This window comes from Coregonus clupeaformis, chromosome 40 (genome assembly GCF_020615455.1).
Source record: "Coregonus clupeaformis isolate EN_2021a chromosome 40, ASM2061545v1, whole genome shotgun sequence".
NCBI classification, from domain to species: Eukaryota; Metazoa; Chordata; class Actinopteri; order Salmoniformes; family Salmonidae; genus Coregonus; species Coregonus clupeaformis.
The window spans coordinates 30,605,618-30,626,061 of record NC_059231.1 but is presented as its reverse complement, the minus strand read 5'-3'; the positions used below and the strand labels follow the sequence as shown (position 1 = coordinate 30,626,061).

The 20,444-nt window shown below is 42.7% G+C and overlaps 1 protein-coding gene across 2 annotated transcripts in view; it reads left to right on the top strand.

The window, feature by feature from the left end:
* LOC121551191 (dachshund homolog 1-like) overlaps nucleotides 1-20,444 on the top strand; it is a 355,740-nt gene that overhangs the window by 302,454 nt on the left and 32,842 nt on the right. For both annotated transcript variants that reach the window (XM_041863748.1, XM_041863740.1), the window contains exon 7: nucleotides 13,125-13,270. In XM_041863748.1, coding sequence (XP_041719682.1) covers nucleotides 13,125-13,270 — 146 coding nt within the window. The remainder of the gene's footprint in view (nucleotides 1-13,124; nucleotides 13,271-20,444) is intronic.

Genomic DNA, 20,444 nt, shown 5'->3' with positions numbered 1-20,444 from the left:
GTAGGCCTTGAACTACATCCACAGGTACACCTCCAATTGACTCAAATTATGTAAATTAGCCTATCAGAAGCTTCTAAAGCCATGACATCATTTTCTGGAATTTTCCAAGCTGTTTAAAGGCACAGTCAACTTAGTGTATGTAAACTTCTGACACACTGGAATTGTGATACAGTGAATTATAAGTGAAATAATCTGTCTGTAAACAATTTTTGGAGAAATTACTTGTGTCATGCACAAAGTAGATGTCCTAACCGACTTGCCAAAACTATAGTTTGTTAACAAGAAGTTTGTGAAGTGGTTGAAAAACAAGTTTTAATGATTCCAACCTAAGGGTATGTAAACTTCCGACTTCAACTGTATATATTTAATTTGTCAATTGCTTCTGGTGTTATCCCTAAGATCTGGAAAGCGGCACGTGTCCTTCCCTACATAAAGGATGAGATCCTTCTGACTTAGATAACTACCGTCCAATCTCCAAATAGCTTGCCTTTCCAGAGTTTTAGAATCCATGGCCAACTGTCAGCTAAGAACTTTTTTAACTTCTCACACTATTCTTAATGTGCACCCATCCGGTTTTAGACCTGCACCGTTTCAGCTGCTACACTTCTTTTAGATGATGTGTTAAATTGCTTAGATCATAAAAATCATAGTGCTGCCTTACTTATAGACCTTTCCCAGGCCTTGGACACTGTTGACCATCGCAGTCTCATTCAAAGGCTGACTGAAATAGGCCTGGATCAGGCTTCTTGCAAGTGGTTTGAGAATTATCTGTCAGACAGGACACAATGTGTGATTTATGATGGTGGGTAAGTCTAGGTTCCTGGATAGTATGAAAGGTGTACCACAGGGGTCGGTATTGGGACCTGTTCTCTTTACTATTTATATAATTGATATAGGTCTATCTGTTAAAACTTGTAATATTCAGACGATACTGTTGTGTATGCCGATACTGTTATGTATGCCACTGCCCCAACTGTAGACCAGGCGTAGTTAGAGCTTCAATCTGACTGTGTTGCCCTAGTTGGTTTAAAATTTGTACTTAATGTGGGAAAGACTAAATATATGTTGTTCTCTAATTCTTGCAAAAATGTTTCAGATGGACTATGTATTTATTAATTGAATGGTTCTCCCATCGATCGGGTTCCCGCCTATAAATATATGGGCTTTTAGATTGACAAGGATTTAACATTTAAATAAGATATTGATGAGCTAAGATTTAAAGTGGGCTTGTTTTTTAGAAATAGATCTTGTACAGTCAACTTTCCTGGCAGTTCTTGACTGTAGTGACACAATTTACCAGAATGCAGCAGCCACTACTCTTAAACCTTTGGATGCCATATACCATAGCGCCCTTCGCTTCATCACAGGTGACAGTTTACTGCATCCTGTATCAAAAGGTTGGCTGATCCACATTAAAGTTCCGTAGATCACTTCCCTATTCCATTTTTGTTTACAAAGCTCTTCTACACAAGCTTCCAACTTCAACTTTGTTGTTGAAGTATAAAAACTTGAGTTACCAAACTCGTTCACAGGGTTGGTTAACTCTTGAGGTTCCTCGGGTCTCCACCAAATTAGGTAAATCCGCTTTTAATTGTAATGCTGGAACAATTTGCAGAACTCATTACAATTACATGATCTGGTGCCGCTCGGGCAGTTTAGGGTGTTAATTGAGGAGCTAGTAGCTGAGGACTGTAACTGTTTTTCATACAATTTGTGTTTTGTATTGATTGCTGTTTTGTTTTACATTGTATTGGTTCTTTTATTGTTGTGATCAGGGCACCCTTGGGAATGAGACCATGATCTCAATGGGTTTTCCCTGAATAAATAACAATTATTAAAAAATGAAGTGTAAAATATATGGTTGTGTTTGTATGATTAAATGCTGTTTAATTGTCCTATGAAATTAAAGTGATGTGTCTCTATATCACCTACAATACAGTCCTCAAATGTGAATTGCCATTAAATCTGGTGAGAAACATAACGGAGATGTATTCCAATCTGCTTTCTTGTGCTTTAAGGAGCTACAAATGTGCATGCTGAGAATGTTGTGGTAATAATTAGGTAAAACGTAAATGTTCTTGAAATGATCTGAGGACCTCCAAGAGAAGGTAAAATGTTTATTGCGTGAACATCAATGGAATATTATGTTAAACCTAAAACAAATACGCTATGAATGTCATAAAAATTGACTTATTTGGGAATTGGGGAACATTGTGCAACCTATGTGAATATCACAAGAATATTCTTACAATATCCAAGACAACTCCCATAACTTAATTAAATGTTCTGGGAACCTTTAAATAACTTAGACCAGGTGTTCTGTCAACATTCTTACAACATTAAGATAGTGTCCTGTGCAACCTCACTTTAACATTGTATGAATTTCATCACAACTGAGCATAGTTTGTGTTTTGGGAACCTATCTCTTGTAATGGATCCACACTGTTCCCACAACCTAATTAAATGTTATGGGAACCTTTAAAGAACTCAGAAAGGCTGTTCTGTCAACATTCTTGCAACATCACAGGAATGTTTTGTACACCCTGATAATAACATTATCTGAATGTCAGCGCAACTGGACAGTTTTAGTGTTTTGGGAACCTTATCTCTTGTTATATCCCAACAATGTTCCCACAACCTAAAAAAAAAACATTCTGGAAACATTTAAAGAACAGACAAAATGTGTTCTAGGAACGTTCTTGTAACATTAGGTGAATGTTTTTTGTATCCTAAAATAAATATTGTAAATCATCTGCACGACTGGACAGTTTTTGTGTTTGGGAACATTTGTCGCACAAATATGGGAACTTTCACGTAACCAATTTTGGTTTGCTGGGATATAACTAATATGTCAGCTTAGGTGACATATACTGTAACAATACTGAACAAAAATCTAAACGCAACATGCAACATTTCAATGATTTTACTGAGTTACGGTTCATATAAGGAAATCAGTAAATTGTTCATAAATTAATTAGGCCCTAATCTATGGATTTCACATGACTGGGCAGGGGCGCAGCCATGGGTGGGCCTGAGATAGGCCCACCCAGTAGGGAGCCAGGCCCAGCCAATCAGAATGAGGGCTTTATTACAGACAGAAATACTCAGTTTCATCAGCTCTCGGTGTGGTTGTTCTCAGGCGATCCCGCAGGTGAAGAAGCCGGATGTGGAGGTCCTGGGCTGGCGTGGTTACACGTGGTCTGCAGTTGTGAGGCCGGTTGGACGTACTGCCAAATTCTCTAAACAACGTTGTAGGCAGCTTATGATAGAGAAATGAACATTCAATTATCTGGCAACAGCTCTAGTGGACATTCCTGCAGTCAGCATGCCAATTGCACGCGTCCTCAAAATTTGAAACATCTGTGGCATTGTGTTATGTGATAAAACTGCACATTTTAGAATTGCCTTTTATTGACCCCAGCACAAGGTCCACTTGTGTAATGATCATGCTGTTTAATCAGCTTCTTGATATGCCACACCTGTCAGGTGGATGGACTATCTTGGCAAAGGAGAAACGCTCACTAACAGGGATGTAAACAAATGTGGGCACAAAATTATGAGAAATACGCTTTTTGTGGGTATAGAACATTTCTGGGATATTTCATGTCAGCTCATAAAACATTGGACCAACACTTTACATGTTGCGTTTATATTTCTGTTCAGTAAACAGCAGTTACATATCACTATTTTGACATACAATGCGACCATGTTACTTATTTTAAATGTGTCTTTATTTCCTTCGACATTGTACAGTTGTTTCGCAAGCTAATGGTCCATAGGGTTTATTTGACAAGGTGAAGTAAAAAACAATCTAATAACTACCGCTACAGTCGTGCGGTAGCATTGTCTTCTATTAGCGGGCTAAGAGGTCACAGCCACTCCATTTGAAGGAGGACAACTTCCTCCCTCCTCAACCACTCTACTGGCAGGTCAAATAAAATGTAATTGTGCCTGGCAGAAAGCACGCCGTCCTGCTTTGTGTCGGCCCCACTGACAACCTCCAGGTTTTAGTGCTCTGTTATCCTGTTGAGAGGAACACACCATTTGCAAGGACACAAGCTTCACCTGTCAATATATCACACTGACTGCCCTGGCCCCAGCTAAATGCACAGGCTGCAGAGAGAGACTGTATTTTTCTCTATCTCAATTTTCTCTCTCTCTTGCGCTCTCGCCTTCTGTCTCAGTCTCGTGCTCTTCTCTTGTCTGGGTCTGTCTCTCTTTATCTCTCTCCCGCTATCTTCCCACTGGGCACAGATGTCAGTTCAACGTCAAGTTTTGATTTACATTTGGTTGAATTGTCAACTAACGTGAATTCAATGTGAAATCAACAAAACATTTCACCATGTCATTGGATTTCGGTTAAAAGTTGGGTGAAAAAAATACTATATTCCCTTACGTTGATGGCTTTTTGCAAATCCAATCAGTTTTCCACGTTGAATAAACGTCATCACATTTAATTATTTTGTTGAAATTACGTGGAAACAATGTTGATTCTGTCAGTTTTTGCCTAGTGGGTTTGTTCTTTCTCTCCTACTCTCTCTTTCTCTCTGCTGGCTTCTCACTCTTTCACATACAGTGAGGGAAAAAAGTATTTGATCTCTGCTGATTTTGTACATTTGCCCACTGACAAAGAAATGATCATTCTATAACTTTAATGGAAGGTTTATTTAAACAGTGAGAGACAAAATAACAACCAAAAAATCCAGAAAAACCAAAGTCATAAATGTTATAAATTGATTTGCATTTTAATGAGGGAAATAAGTATTTGACCCCCTCTCAATCAGAAAGATTTCTGGCTCCCAGGTGTCTTTTATACAGGTAACGAGCTGAGATTAGGAGCACACTCTTAAAGGGAGTGCTCCTAATCTCAGTTTGTTACCTGTATAAAAGACACCTGTCCACAGAAGCAATCAATCAATCAGATTCCAAACTCTCCACCATGGCCAAGACCAAAGAGTTCTCCAAGGATGTCAGGGACAAGATTGTAGACCTACACAAGGCTGAAATGGGCTACAAGACCATCGCCAAGCAGTTTGGTGAGAAGGTGACAACAGTTTGTGCGATTATTCGCAAATGGAAGAAACACAAAAGAACTGTCAATCTCCCTCGGCCTGGGGCTCCATGCAATGATCATGAGAACGGTGAGCAATCAGCCCAGAACTACACGGGAGGATCTTGTCAATTATCTCAAGGCAGCTGGGACCATAGTCACCAAGAAAACAATTGGTAACACACTACGCCGTGAAGGACTGAAATCCTGCAGCGCCTGCAAGGTCCCCCTGCTCAAGAAAGCACATATACATGCCCATCTGAAGTTTGCCAATGAACATCTGAATGATTCAGAGGAGAATTGGGTGAAAGTGTTGTGGTCAGATGAGACCAAAATGGAGCTCTTTGGCATCAACTCAACTCGCCGTGTTTGGAGGAATGCTGCCTATGACCCCAAGAACACCATCCCCACTGTCAAACATGGAGGTGAAAACATGCTTTGGGGGTGTTTTTCTGCTAAGGGGACAGGACAACTTCACCGCATCATAGGGACGATGGACGGGGCCATGTACCATCAAATCTTGGGTGAGAACCTCCTTCCTTCAGCCAGGGCATTGAAAATGGGTCGTGGATGGGTATTCCAGCATGACAATGACCCAAAACACACGGCCAAGGCAACAAAGGAGTGGCTCAAGAAGAAGCACATTAAGGTCCTGTAGTGGCCTAGCCAGTCTCCAGACCTTAATCCCATAGAAAATCTGTGGAGGGAGCTGAAGGTTCGAGTTGCCAAACGTCAGCCTCGAAACCTTAATGACATGGAGAAGATCTGCAAAGAGGAGTGGGAAAAATTCCCTCCTGAGATGTGTGCAAACCTGGTGGCCAACTACAAGAAATGTCTGACCTCTGTGATTGCCAACAAGGGTTTTGCCACCAAGTACTAAGTCATGTTTTGCAGAGGGGTCAAATACTTATTTCCCTCATTAAAATGCAAATCAATCTATAACATTTTTGACATGTGTTTTTCTGGATTTTTTTGTTGTTATTCTGTCTCTCACTGTTCAAATAAACCTACCATTAAAATGATAGATTGATCATTTCTTTGTCAGTGGGCAAACGTACAAAATCAGCAGGGGATCAAATACTTTTTTCCCTCACTGTAACCCTAATCTATCCTTTTATCTGCAGTATCTTATACTTCCATCTGTCTCCCTCTCTCTCTCTCACTCTTCATTTGTCTTTCTCTCCTCTTCTCTTTCCCTCCCTCCGCGTGAGGACTCAGATGAATGCTCCCGATGGAGCTCCGGATTCAAACACAGAAACCAGAAAACATATGGCACATTTTCAAACTCCCAAGGTCAATTACAGCTATTTATCTAGAGATTGTGGCTACATTTCCCAAGGTTTCCTGTTGATTTACTGCAGATTGCCAATACATGTCTGTCATATTTAAATCTGAGGCAATATTTTGTTGCATCCTCCTCTCGCTTTCCCTTTGCAGCGACTCTCCATCAAACATTTCAAAGACTTATCTCCGATTATCATGCAGCTCATCTTTTTCTCCCTCCTCAGCATCGCTTGGTCCGAGTGCCTCTCCTCGCACAACACAAATCTAATAACATGTAAATTGGAGATAAGCCAAGATTCCTCAGAGTGATCTTCTTTTTTTTTTTACATCCGTAGTTAGTCAAGTAAATTCCATGGCCTCCTGTTTTAGAGGAACCACAGCACATTGTGGAGTGAGAAAATTAACTGTATAAGTCATTCATCATTGCTATCCCACTGTCAAGGACTCCCACCTGCTATTGAGGGCTGAAGGGAGGAGAAGAGGAAGAGAGGGAAAGGGCCGTTCTTTTGAACAATTATTTTAAAATCTTGTATTTCATTGTATTTAGGCCTACTGCATCCCCATTTTTCATTGTTGACTCCTATTATCCAGCCAAAACAGTTGTGGCATGAAATGTTATTTGTGCCATGGCAGACCTGAGAGAGGGGGGTTTGTTCCATAAGTATTTCACAGCGGAGGCCCTTTACCACACTTTTACCGTAGAGAGTAGCCTACGTATGGCACAAGAGGCTGTAACAGCTGCTGCTGGCAGTGCTCGCTGGAGGAGACGTACAGTGACTTACGAAAGTATTCACCCCCCTTGGAATCTTTCCTATTTTGTTACCTTAAAACTTGGAATTAAAATGGATTTTTTGGGGGTTGGTATCATTTGATTTACACAACATGCCTACCACTTTGAAGATGTAAAATATTTTCTTTTGTGAAACAAACAAGAAATAAGACAAAAAAAACAGAAAACTTGAGTGTGCATAACTATTCACCCCCCCAAAGTCTATACTTTGTAGAGCCACCTTTTGCAGCAATTACAGCTGCAAGTCTCTTGGGGTATGTCTCTATAAGCTTGACACATCTAGCCACTGGGATTTTTGCCCATTCTTCAAGGCAAAACTGCTCCAGCTCCTTCAAGTTGGATGGGTTCCGCTGGTGTACAGCAATATTTAAGTCATACCACAGATTCTCAATTGGATTGAGGTCTGGGCTTTGATTAGGCCATTCCAAGACATTTAAATGTTTCCCCTTAAACCACTCAAGTGTTGCTTTAGCAGTATGCTTAGGGTCATTGTCCTGCTGGATGGTGAACCTCCGTCCCAGTCTCAAATCTCTGGAAGACTGAAACAGGTTTCCCAAAAGAATTTCCCGGTATTTAGCGCCATCCATCCTTCCTTCAATTCTGACCAGTTTCCCAGTCCCTGCCGATGAAAAACATCCCCACAGCATGATGCTGCCACCACCATGCTTCACTGTGGGGATGGTGTTCTCGGGGTGATGAGAGGTGTTGGGTTTGCACCAGACATAGCGTTTTCCTTGATGGCCAAAAAGCTCAGTTTTAGTCTCATCTGACCAGAGTACCTTCTTCCATATGTTTGGGGAGTCTCCCACATGGCTTTTGGCGAACACCAAACGTGTTTGCTTATTTTTTTCTTTAAGCAATGGATTTTTTCTGGCCACTCTTCCGTAAAGCCCAGCTCTGTGGAGTGTACGGCTTAAAGTGGTCCTATGGACAGATACTCCAATCTCCGCTGTGGAGCTTTGCAGCTCCTTCAGGGTTATCTTTGGTCTCTTTGTTGCTTGTCTGATTAATGCCCTCCTTGCCTGGTCCGTGAGTTTTGGTGGGCGGCCCTCTCTTGACAGGTTTGTTGTGGTGCCATATTCTTTCCATTTTTTTTATAATGGATTTAATGGTGTCCGTGGGATGTTCAAAGTTTCTGATATTTTTTTATAACCCAACCCTGTTCTGTACTTCTCCACAACTTTGTCCCTGACCTGTTTGGAGAGCTCCTTGGTCTTCATGGTGCCGCTTGCTTGGTGGTGCCCGTTGCTTAGGGGTGTTGCAGACTCTGGGGCCTTTCAGAACAGGTGTATATATACGGACATCATGTGACAGATCATGTGACACTTAGATTGCACACAGGTGGACTTAATTTATATATGTGACTTCTGAAGGTAATTGGTTGCACCAGATCTTATTTAAGGGCTTCATAGCAAAGGGGGTGAATACATATGCACACACCACTTTTCCGTTATTTATTTTTTAGAATTTTTGGAAACAAGTTATTTTTTTCATTTCACTTCACCAATTTGGACAAATTTGTGTATGTCCATTACATGAAATCCAAATAAAAAATCAATTTAAATTACAGGTTGTAATGCAACAAAATAGGAAAAACACCAAGGGGGAGGAATACATTTGCAAGGCACTGTATCACCTGGAAACGCGGCACTTCATGCAAACACATGCCAGCAGGATAGGAGAGCCAGAGGAGAGGAGAATAGAGGAGAGGGGTGGTAGGGGAGAGGAGAAGAAAAGAGGAGAAGGTGGGAGGAGAGGAAAGGAGGAGATTGGAGGAGAGGAGATGAAGAGAAGGGAGTTGAGGAGAGACCTGGTGAAAGCCTGAAGACGAAACAACTGATCTGGAGTTTCACTGCAATAAACACGGTGTTGAACAAACAGTGATTAATGAATATTGTTTGATTTAGCTGTTTGCTTCCATGTGCTCTTGTCAACCTACCTGTATTTGCGCACACACCTCTTTTGTTGAAAATTACATGTACTCTGACAAGCGGTGCTGCTCATCTCTGTAGTTGTGAGTCTATGTGGAACAAAACACAAAGCTGTTTGCTTTTCCCGTGCCTCGTGACAGGTTGTTTCCTCTGCAACAAAGTCATCAAATATTCTCTGTGATCTGCTGGCGTGTTGCAGAAGGGGAGGCCTGCTGAGTGCAAAGCCGGAGTTTGTTAAAGCATTGATTTATGATGAATGCCAACACTAAATAAGGGACAAAGTGCCTACAGGACAAATCAATTACAAAGCTACAACATCAAGCCTTCTATCAAATCAAAGTTTATTAGTCGCATACACAGATTTGCAGATGTTATCGCAGGTGCAGCAAAATACTTGTGTTTCTATCTCCAACAGTGCAGTAATACTTAACAATAAACATTTGTTTAACAATACACACATAATCCTGAAAAAAAAGAACAAAAATAATAAATAATATCAGAACGAGCAATGGCAGAGACCAGAATATATATATATATATATATATATATATATAATGGTGTGTAAAGACAGGATGAACAGTATATGAATAGAAAATATATGTACAGCAGTAGTTATATAGGATGAGCCATGACTAGAATAGAGTATATCCATGTAGTGTGGGTAAAACAGTATGTAAACATTGTTAAAGTGACCAGTGTTCAATGACTATGTACATAAAGCAGAAGTCTCTATGGTGCAGGGTAGAGTACTGGCTGGTAGCCAGCAAGAACAGTGACTAAGGCTAGTGGTGACTGTTTAACAGTCTGATGGCCTGGAGATAGAAGCTGTTTCTCAGTCTCTCTGTCCCAGCTTTGATGCACCTGTACTGTCTCCACCTTCTAAATGGTAGCGGGGTGAATAGGCCGTGGCTCGTGTAGCTGAGGTCCTTGATGATCTTCTTGGCCTTCCTGTGACACCGGGTGCTGTAGATGTCCTGGAGGGCAGGCAGTGTGCCCCCGGTGATGCGTTGGGCTGACTGCACCACCCTCTGGAGAGCCTTGCGGTTGTAGACGGTGCAATTGCCGTACCAGGCGGTTATACAGCCTGACTGGATGCTCTCAATTGTGCATCTGTAGTTCTTGAGGGTCTTAGGGGCCAAGCGACATTTCTTACGCCTCCTGTTGCGCCTTCTTCACCACGCTGTCTTTGTGAAGGGACCATTTCAGGTTGTCAGTGATGTGCACGCTGAGGAACCTGAAGCTTTTGACCCTCTCCACTGCGGCCCCTTCAATGTGGATGGGGGGCGTGCTCTCTCTGCTGTCTCCTTTTGTCCGCAATCAGCTCCTTTGTTTTGTTGATGTTGAGGGAGAGGTTATTTTACTGGCACCACTCCGCCAGGACTCTCACCTCCTTCCTGTAGGCTGTCTCAACGTTGTTGGTAATCAACCCTACCATTGTTGTGTCGTCAGCAAACTTGATGATTGAATTGGAGACGTGCCTGGCCACGCATTCATGGGTGAACAGGGAGTACAGGAGGGGGCTGAGCACGCACCCCTGTGGGGCCCCCGTGTTGAGAATCAGCGTGGCGGAGGTGTTGTTGCCGACCTTCACCACTTGGGGTCGGCCCATCCAGGACCCAGTTGCACAGGGAGGGGTTCTGACCCAGGGCCCTGTGCTTAGTGATGAGCTTGGAGGGCACTATGGTGAGATCTACTAGCGTTGGTAGCAGTTATGCAGATTTTATTGGACAGAGATATTTGCAGTAGTCATCAGAGGGGGTCTATGTAAAGTGTAATGTAATGAATGCAAATGGCAGATGTTGTACATGTATATGAACAAATCAGAGGCCGAGTATTTGAAATGAGATAGTAGTTATTCGTAACATTTCAGTGTAACAGTAAAAATAAAATAAACAGTGTATTTCTTGCTTCAAATGAGTTGCTCGCTGTAGCTCTTGTTAGAGAGGATGTAATTTTATCATATGCTCACTCATCCCACAATAAAGCAGTAAAAACATGAACAACAACAAATTACCACAGAAGTGACTTCTTAAAAGTAGGCGGTTCATTCTTTTTTCATGAATTCAAATTAGAAACTAATTTGAATCCATTAGGCATCCATCCATTCTAATTAATCAACAGGAGTGAAAATATAAAACAAGAGAGGAGGAAAAAAAGAGCAGAAAGGTTGTTGACGCCCTCCACGCACCAAGAGTGGATATTCCACTCTCTTTTTGCCTCTCCCAAAAAAAGTATACATATTTTTTTCCTCTAAATTTCAAACTCTATACTGTGTTTCCTAGCACTCTTACACTCCACTGCCTGCTGGTGAGCCCATGTTTCCAGGGCATTTGCAGATGCTCTAAATCATCTCCAATGTTTTTGCTCAATCTGCTCTGAGGATGTGTGAAATAAATACTTTAAACTAATTAATGGCCGACCAGCTGTTCCTACCACTTGGCTGGCGTTAGTGAATATTGATGGTAGGAGAGAGGGGAGGGAGGGAGGGAGAGAGAGCATGTGAGAAGGGAAAGAGAGAGGAGAGAGACTGTGAGGAAGGAGCTCATCTGTTTTTGTGCCGCATTCACTCTGCCACATAAACATGTATGTATAGTGGATGAGATGGGAGAGAAGGGACCTGCACAGAGCACAGTCAGGGTGCAGTGTTAGAAGAATAAAAGTGGACTTGATCAAAATGGAGTAAGCAGGGATAACTGATGGCACATAATATATACTTTTGAGAAGTGTGTGTAGTTGTTTTCCTACCTTATCAGGACCCTAATGTCCTAACAATTCACCTATCCTGAAAAGATAGGAAAACAATAACTTTTTTGAAAAGTCAGGACTTTTTTTATGTCCTGAATTTTTTCAAATGCTATTTTAAGGATTAGGTTTAGGGTTTTGGGGTTGAGGTTAGGGTTAAGGTTAGGTTTAGGGTTAGGGTGTTTGGGGTTAGGTTAGGTGTAGGGTTAGGTTTAGGGTTAGGGAAAATAGGATTTGTAATGGTCAAACATTTTCACTCCCCAAAATGTCCTGACATTTTACAAAAATAAAGCTGTGTGTGTGTGTGTGTGTGTGTGTGTGCACATGTACAAGTGTGTGTGTGTGTGTGTGGTGTAAGTGGTTGACTTACAGTAAGGCTCTTCAGACAAACATAAACATAAAGTGGTACCTCTTCCTGACAGTGTAATGTCTCTCTCTCTCTTTCTTTATCTAGCTGTCTCTCTCGCTCTCAATTCAATTTAATTACATTCAGAAGTCTTTATTGGCATGGAAGTGTTAAACACATACATTACCAAAGCAAACATATAGAAACATATCAAAGATGACACAGATAGATATTTTGCACGTACACACGCATACACACACCACTCTCTCTCTCTCTCTCTCTCTCTCTGGTGTTATGGATAGTGTGTACAGCAGATGGCAGGGCCCTGCCTGGCCCTCTATTGGTGATAAATGGTTGATGATGTCATCCTATAGGTTTGACAGGCACCCGTATGTGCATACACAAAGGAAGCTGAACCAGCCGAGGTAATAGAGCTCTGTAGGCCTGCTTCTTCTTATTTGTGAATGCACATGATTAACTCCCTTCAATGGGAAAAGTGGAATTTATGTCCTGGATGGATGAAGGTTAACCCTTTGGTTAGACCCTGAGAGACAGTGTAGGGTAGTCAATGCGGACTGGAGTGAATCTCAATAGTCTTTATGTGATTCCTTGTGACCTCTCGCCTCATTCTCGAAAAACATTGGATGAGAAGAAACCTTGAATCTTCTCATCCAATGCGATTTGAGAAGGAGGCACGGATTATTTAAGAAATACTTTTCTGATTCAGCCCTGGACTGGATTTTCTATCAGAGAGGACCTGAGAGCTCTGATTGACTGAATCATAGAGTTCAGTACCTATACAAGTACTATTGTCAACCAATAAGTGTCAAGCTACTGTTTGGATGCACAGTAGGCTACTCAAACATATTATTTGAAATGCCTCACAGCAGAAAAAAAGTATATAAACCACTATGTAAGGTACTGTGTTTTCTTTCACAGCTGTCAGTAAAGAATCATGTCCTTACTTCTTCTGTATTCCAGATGACATTCCAATGTGCACCCCGACGGCGAGAGACAGCTACGAGAGGCTGTCATTGGCTGGACAAGGTCTACAACCTGGCTTCCCTTCGCCATTCCTGTTCCCAGACGGCCTGTCATCTATTGAGAATCTCCTCACTAACATACAGGTACAGTAGGTCTGACCAATCTAGGTGCTCCTCACTAACATACACTTACAGTACCAGTCTAAAGTTTGGACACACATACTATTTCCTATATTGTAGAATAATAGTGAAGACATCAAAACTATGAAATAACACATATGGAATCATGTAGTAACCAAAAAAGTGTTAAACAAATCAAAATATATTTTATATTTGAGATTCTTCAAAGTAGCCACCCTTTGCCTTGATGACAGCTTTGCACACTCTTGGCATTCTCTCAACCAGCTTGTATAGTATTGCTAAGGAAACCTTCAGTTAGTATAGCCGTTTGTCTTAAGTACCATTTAGGCTGCAACTGTAAAGACCACAGTCTGTATTCACAAAGCATCTCAGGATGGGAGTTCTGATCTAGGATCAGGGCACCGAGTTCCATATAATCTTATTCATTGTGATCTAAACTGTAAAACTGATCCTAGGTCAGCGATCATGCTCTGAGAAACGTTATGTATAGGTACCCTGCATTCAAAGAGATTAATGTCTTGCCGTTCAATACTGGACAAAAATGTAAACGCAACATGTAAAGTGTTGGTCCCATGTTTCATGAGCTGAAATAAAATATCGCAGAAATGTTCCATATGCACAAATAGCTTATTTATCTAACATCCCTGTTAGTGAGCGTTTCTCCTTTGCCAAGATAATCTATCCACCTAACAGGTGTCGCATATCAAGAAGTTGATTAAACAGCACAATCATTACACAGGTGCAGCTTGTGCTGGGGACAATAAAGGCCACTCTAAAATGTGCAGTTTTGTCACACAACACAATGCCCGTTTTTAGGGAGCAGGAAATTGACATGCTGATTGCAGGAATGTCCACCAGAGCTGTTGCCAGAGAATTTAATGTTTATTTCTCTACGTCGTTTTATAGAATTTGTCAGTACGTCCAATCGGCCTCACAACCGCAGACCACGTGTAACCACGCCAGCCCAGGACCTCCACATCCGGCTTCTTCACCTGCGGGATTGTCTGAGACCAGCCACCCGGACAGCTGATGAAATTGTGCACAACTGAAGAATTTCTGCACAAACTGTCAGAAACTGTCTCAGGGAAGCTCATCAGCGTGCTCGTCGTCCTCACCAGGGTTTTGACCTGACTGCAGTTCAGTGTCGTAACTGACTTCAGTGGGCAAATGCTCACCTTCGATGGTCACTGGCACGCTGGAGAAATGTGCTCTTCACGGATGAATCCCGGTTTCAACTGTACCGGGCAGATGGCAGACAGCATGAATGGCGTCGTGTGTGTGAGCAGCTTGCTGATGTCAACGTTGTGAACAGAGTGCCCCATGGTGGCAGTGAGTTTATGATATGGGCAGGCATAAGCTACGGACAACGAACACAATTGCATTTTATCAGTGGCTATTTCAATGCACAGAGATACTGTGACGAGATCCTGTCGTGCCATTCAGCTGAAAATGTCCCAGTTCTTCCATGGCCTGCATACTCACAAGACATGTCACCCATTGAGCCTGTTTGGGATGCTCTAGATCGACAGCGTGTTCCAGTTCCCACCAATATCCAGCCATTGAAGAGGAGTGGGACAAGTTTCCACAGGCCACAATCAACAGCCCGATCAAATATATGCAAAGGAGATGTGTCGTGCTGCATGAGACAAATGGTGGTCACACCAGATACTGACTGGTTTTCTTATCCACGCCCCTACCTTTAAATAAAAGTATGTGTGACCAATATATGCATATCTGTATTCCCAGTCATGTGAAATCCATAGATTAGGGCCTAATGAATTGATTTCAATTGACTGATTTCCTTATATGAACTGTAACTTAGTAAAATCTTTGAAATTGTTGTGTGTTGCGTTCATATTTTTGTTCAGTGTATATCAGAGTGTAATGATGTGGATACAGCACTCCCCTGCTCACCGCTCCGATACTCTGATACCACGGACATCCACAGTTATCCCTTTGGTCTGCACCACACCACACACATCTCCGACACAAACACACAACTCCAACACTAAAGTAAGTCATCTCTGACAATTATCTCGGCGTTTAATATTTATATATAAATCAACAAAATGAAACCAAGCAGATAATTGAGATAAAGCAACTATGTCTAAATTGGGGTCACGGGAACCAACAATTAGTAAGCTATAGCCCACTGCATTTGGTGTAATTACATATAGATGGGGAGTAATTGTTGTGGAATCGGACAATGCACAGAATGGAGACTATAATATTAAGTAGTCGAACAGTAGGAGTAGCATGGCTGTAAAAGCCTGAGAGAGATGTTTGTATCTCAGTTGTCATCATTCATAGATAGTTAGTCTCGGAAATCCCAGACCTAGACCTAGGGCAACAGCCAAAGGCAAAAGGATTATACAGTGCATTCGGAAAGTATTCAGACCCCTTTACTTTTTCCACATTTTGTTACGTTACAGCCTTATTCTAAAATATATTACATTGTTTTTTTCTTCATCAATCTACACACAATACGTCATAATGACAAAGCAAAAACAAGGTTTTGGAATATCACATTTACACAAATATTCAGACCCTTTACTCAGTACTTTGTTGAAGCACCTTTGACAGTGATTACAGCCTCGAGTCTTCTTGGGTATGACGCTACAAGCTTGGGACACCTGTATTTGCGGAGTTTCTCCCATTCTTCTCTGCAGATCCTCTCTCTCTGTCAGGTTGGATGGGTAGCGTCGCTGCACAGCTATTTTCAGGTCTCTCCAGAGATCTTTGATCGGGTTCAAGTCCGGGCTCTAGCTGGGCCACTCAAGGACATTCAGAGACTTGTCCCGAAGCCGCTCCTGCATTCTCTTGGCTGTGTGCTTAGGGTCATTGTCCTGTTCAAATGTGAACCTTCGACCCAGTCTGAGGTCCTGAGCACTCTGGAGCAGGTTTTCATCAAGGATCTCTCTGTACTTTGCTCCGTTCATCTTTCCCTAGATCCTGACTAGTCTCCCAGGCCCTGCCGCTGAAAAACATCCCCACAGAGTGATGCTGCCACCACCATGCTTCACCGTAGGGATGGTATTGGCCAGGTGATGAGCGGTGCCTGGTTTCCTCCAGATGTGACACGTAGCATTCAGGCCAAAGAGTTCAATCTTGGTTCATCAGACCAGAGAGTCTTGTTTCTTATGGTCTGAGAGTCATTTAGGTGCCTTTTGGCAAACTCCAAGCGGACTGTCATGTGCCTTTTACTGAGGAGTGGCTTCCATCTGGCCACTCTACCCTCAGCCCCCAGCTGTGCCCTGGACACCATATGTGAACTGATTGCCCCCCATCTATCCTCAGAGTTCGTACTGCTTGGTGACCTAAACTGGGATATGCTTAACACCCCGGCCAACCAACAATCTAAATTAGATGCCCTCAATCTCACACAAATTATCAATGAACTTACCAGGTACAACCCTAAATCTGTAAACATGGGCACCCTCATAGATATCATCCTGACAAATGTACCCTCTAAATACACTTCCGCTGTCTTCAACCAGGATCTCAGCGATCACTGCCTTATTGCCTGCGTCCGTAATGGGTCCGCGGTCAAACGACCACCCCTCATCACTGTCAAACGCTCCCTAAAACACTTTAGCGAGCAGGCCTTTCTAATCGACCTGGCCTGGGAATCCTGGATGGATATTGACCTCATTCCGTCAGTAGAGGATGCCTGCGTGTTCTTTAAAAGTGCTTTCCTCTCAATCTTAAATAAGCATGCCCCATTCAAACAATTCAGAACTAAGAACAGATATAGCCCCTGGTTCTCCTCAGACTTGACTGCCCTTGACCAGCACAAAAACATCCTGTGGCGTACTGCATTAGCATCGAACAGCCCCCGCGATATGCAACTTTTCTGGGAAGTCAGGAACCAATATACACAATCAGTTAGGAAAGCAAAGGCTAGCTTTTTCAAACAGAAATGTCTATCCTGTAGCAATAACTTTGCTACGGCTGGCCATGCTTTCCACCTGGCTACCACTACCCCGGCCACCAGCTATACACCCTCCGCTGCAACTTGCCCATGCTTGCCCATGCCCAACTTGCCCATGCTTGCAACTTGCCCAACTTGCCCATAAAATTATTTGATCCCCTGCTGATTTTGTATGTTTGCCCACTGACAAAGACATGATCAGTCTATCATTTTAATGGTAGGTTTATTTGAACAGTGAGAGACAGAATAACAAAACAAAAATACAGAAAAAAGCATGTCAAAAATTGTATTAATTGATTTGCATTTTAATGAGGGAAATAAGTATTTGACCCCTCTGCAAAACATGACTTAGTACTTGGTGGCAAAACCCTTGTTGGCAATCACAGAGGTCAGACATTTCTTGTAGTTGGCCACCAGGTTTGCACACATCTCAGGAGGGATTTTGTCCCACTCCTCTTTGCAGATCTTCTCCAAGTCATTAAAGTTTTGAGGCTGACGTTTGGCAACTCGAACCTTCAGCTCCCTCCACAGATTTTCTATGGGATTAAGGTCTGGAGACTGGCTAGGCCACTCCAGGACCTTAATGTGCTTCTTCTTGAGCCACTCCTTTGTTGCCTTGGCCGTGTGTTTCGGGTCATTGTCATGCTGGAATACCCATCCAATAACCATTTTCAATGCCCTGGCTGAGGGAAGGAGGTTCTCACCCAAGATTTGACATGGCCCTGTCCATCGTCCCTTTGATGCGGTGAAGTTGTCCTGTCCCCTTAGCAGAAAAACACCCCCAAAGCATAATGTTTCCACCTCCATGTTTGACGTTGGGGATGGTGTTCTTGGGGACATAGGCAGCATTCCTCCTCCTCCAAACACGGCGAGTTGAGTTGATGCCAAAAAGCTTGAATTTGGTCTCATCTGACCACAACACTTTCCCCCAGTTCTCCTCTGAATCATTCAGAAGTTCATTGGCAAACTTCAGACTGGCCTGTATATGTGCTTTCTTGAGCAGGGGGACCTTGCGGGCGCTGCAGGATTTCAGTCCTTCACGGCGTAGTGTGTTGCCAATTGTTTTCTTAGTGACTATGGTCCCAGCTGCCTTGAGATCATTGACAAGATCCTCCCGTGTATTTCTGGGCTGATTCCTCACCGTTCTCATGATCATTGCAACTCCACGAGGTGAGATCTTGCATGGAGCCCCATGCCGATGGAGATTGACAGGTCTTTTGTGTTTGTTCCATTTGCGAATAATCGCACCAAAAGTTGTCACCTTCTCACCAAGCTGCTTGGCGATGGTCTTGTAGCCCATTCCAGCCTTGTGTAGGTCTACAATCTTGTCCCTGATGTCCCTGGAGAGCTCTTTGGTCTTGGCCATGGTGGAGAGTTTGGAATCTGATTGATTGATTGCTTCTGTGGACAGGTGTCTTTTATACAGGTAACAAGCTGAGATTAGGAGCACTCCCTTTAAGAGTGTGCTCCTAATCTCAGCTCGTTACCTGTATAAAAGACACCTGGGAGCCAGAAATCTTTCTGAATGAGAGGGGCTCAAATACTTATTTCCTTCATTAAAATGCAAATCAATTTATAACATTTTTGAAATGTGTTTTTCTAGATTCTTTTGTTGTTATTATGTCTCTCACTGTTCAAATAAACCTACCATAAAAATTATAGACTGATCATTTCTTTGTCAGTGGGCAAACGTACAAAAACAGCAGGGGATCAAATACTTTTTTCCCTCACTGTATTTGAAAGCCAAGTTAACAAACAGATCACCGACCATTTTGAATACCACCGTACCTTCTCCGCTATGCAATCTGGTTTCCGAGCTGGTCATGGGTGCACCTCAGCCACGCTCAAGGTCCTAAACGATATTATACCCGCGATCGATAAAAGACAGTACTGCGCAGCCGTCTTCATCGACCTGGCCAAGACTTTCGACTCTGTCAATCACCGCATTCTTATTGGCAGACTAAATAACCTTGGTTTCTCAAATGACTGCCTCGCCTAGTTCACCAACTACTCCTCAGATAGAGTTCAATGTGTCAAATCGGAGGGCCTGTTGTCTGGACCTATGGCATTCTCTATGGGGGTCCCACAGGGTTCAATTCTCGGGCCGACTCTATGCTCTGTGTATATCAATGATGTCCCTGTTGCTGCTGGTGACGCTCGGATCCACCTCTATGCGGACAACACCATTTTGTATACATCTGGCCCTTCATTGGACACTGTGTTAACAAACATCCAAACGAGCTTCAATTCCATACAACACTCCTTCCGTAGCCTTCAACTGCTCTTAAACACTAGTAAAACTAAATGCATGCTCTTCAACCGAACGCTGCTTGCACCCGCCCACCCGACTAGAATCACTACTCTCGGCGGATCTGACCTAGAGTATATGGACAACTACAAATACCTAGGTGTCTGGTTAGACTGTAAACTCTCCTTCCAGACTCACATTAAGCATCTCCAATCAAAAGTTAGATCTAGAATCGGCATCCTATTTCGCAACAAAGCCACCTTCACTCATGCTGCCAAACATGCCCTCGTAAAACTGACTATCCTACCGATCCTTGACTTCGGTGACAAAATAGCCTCCAACACTCTACTCAGCAAATTGGATGTAGTCTATCACAGTGCCATCCGTTTTGTCACCAAAGCCCCATATACTACCCACCATTGTGACCTGTACGCTCTTGTTGGCTGGCCCTCACTACATATTCGTCGCCAAACCCACTGGCTACAGGTCATCTATAAATCACTGCTAGGCAAATCCCCGTCTTATCTTAGCTCACTGGTCACCATAGCAACACCCACCCGTAGTATGCACTCCAGCAGGTATATCTCACTGGTCATCCCCAAAGCCAACACCTCCTTTGGCCGCCATTCCTTCTAGTTCTCTGCTGCAAATGACTGGAACGAACTGCAAAAATCTCTGAAGCTGGAGACTCTTATCTCCCTCACTAACTTTAAGCATCAGTTGTCAGAGCAGCTTACCGATCACTGCACCTGTACACAGCCATTCTGAAATTAGCCCACCCAACTACCTCATCCCATATTGTTATTTATTTTGCTAATTTGCACCCCAGTATATCTATCTGCGCATCATCTTTTGCACATCTATCATTCCAGTGTTAATACAAAATTGTAACTATTTTGCACTATGGCCTATTTATTGCCTTACCTCCATAACTTACTACATACACACACACTGTATATATATTTTCTGTTGTATTTTTGACTTTATATTTTGTTTTA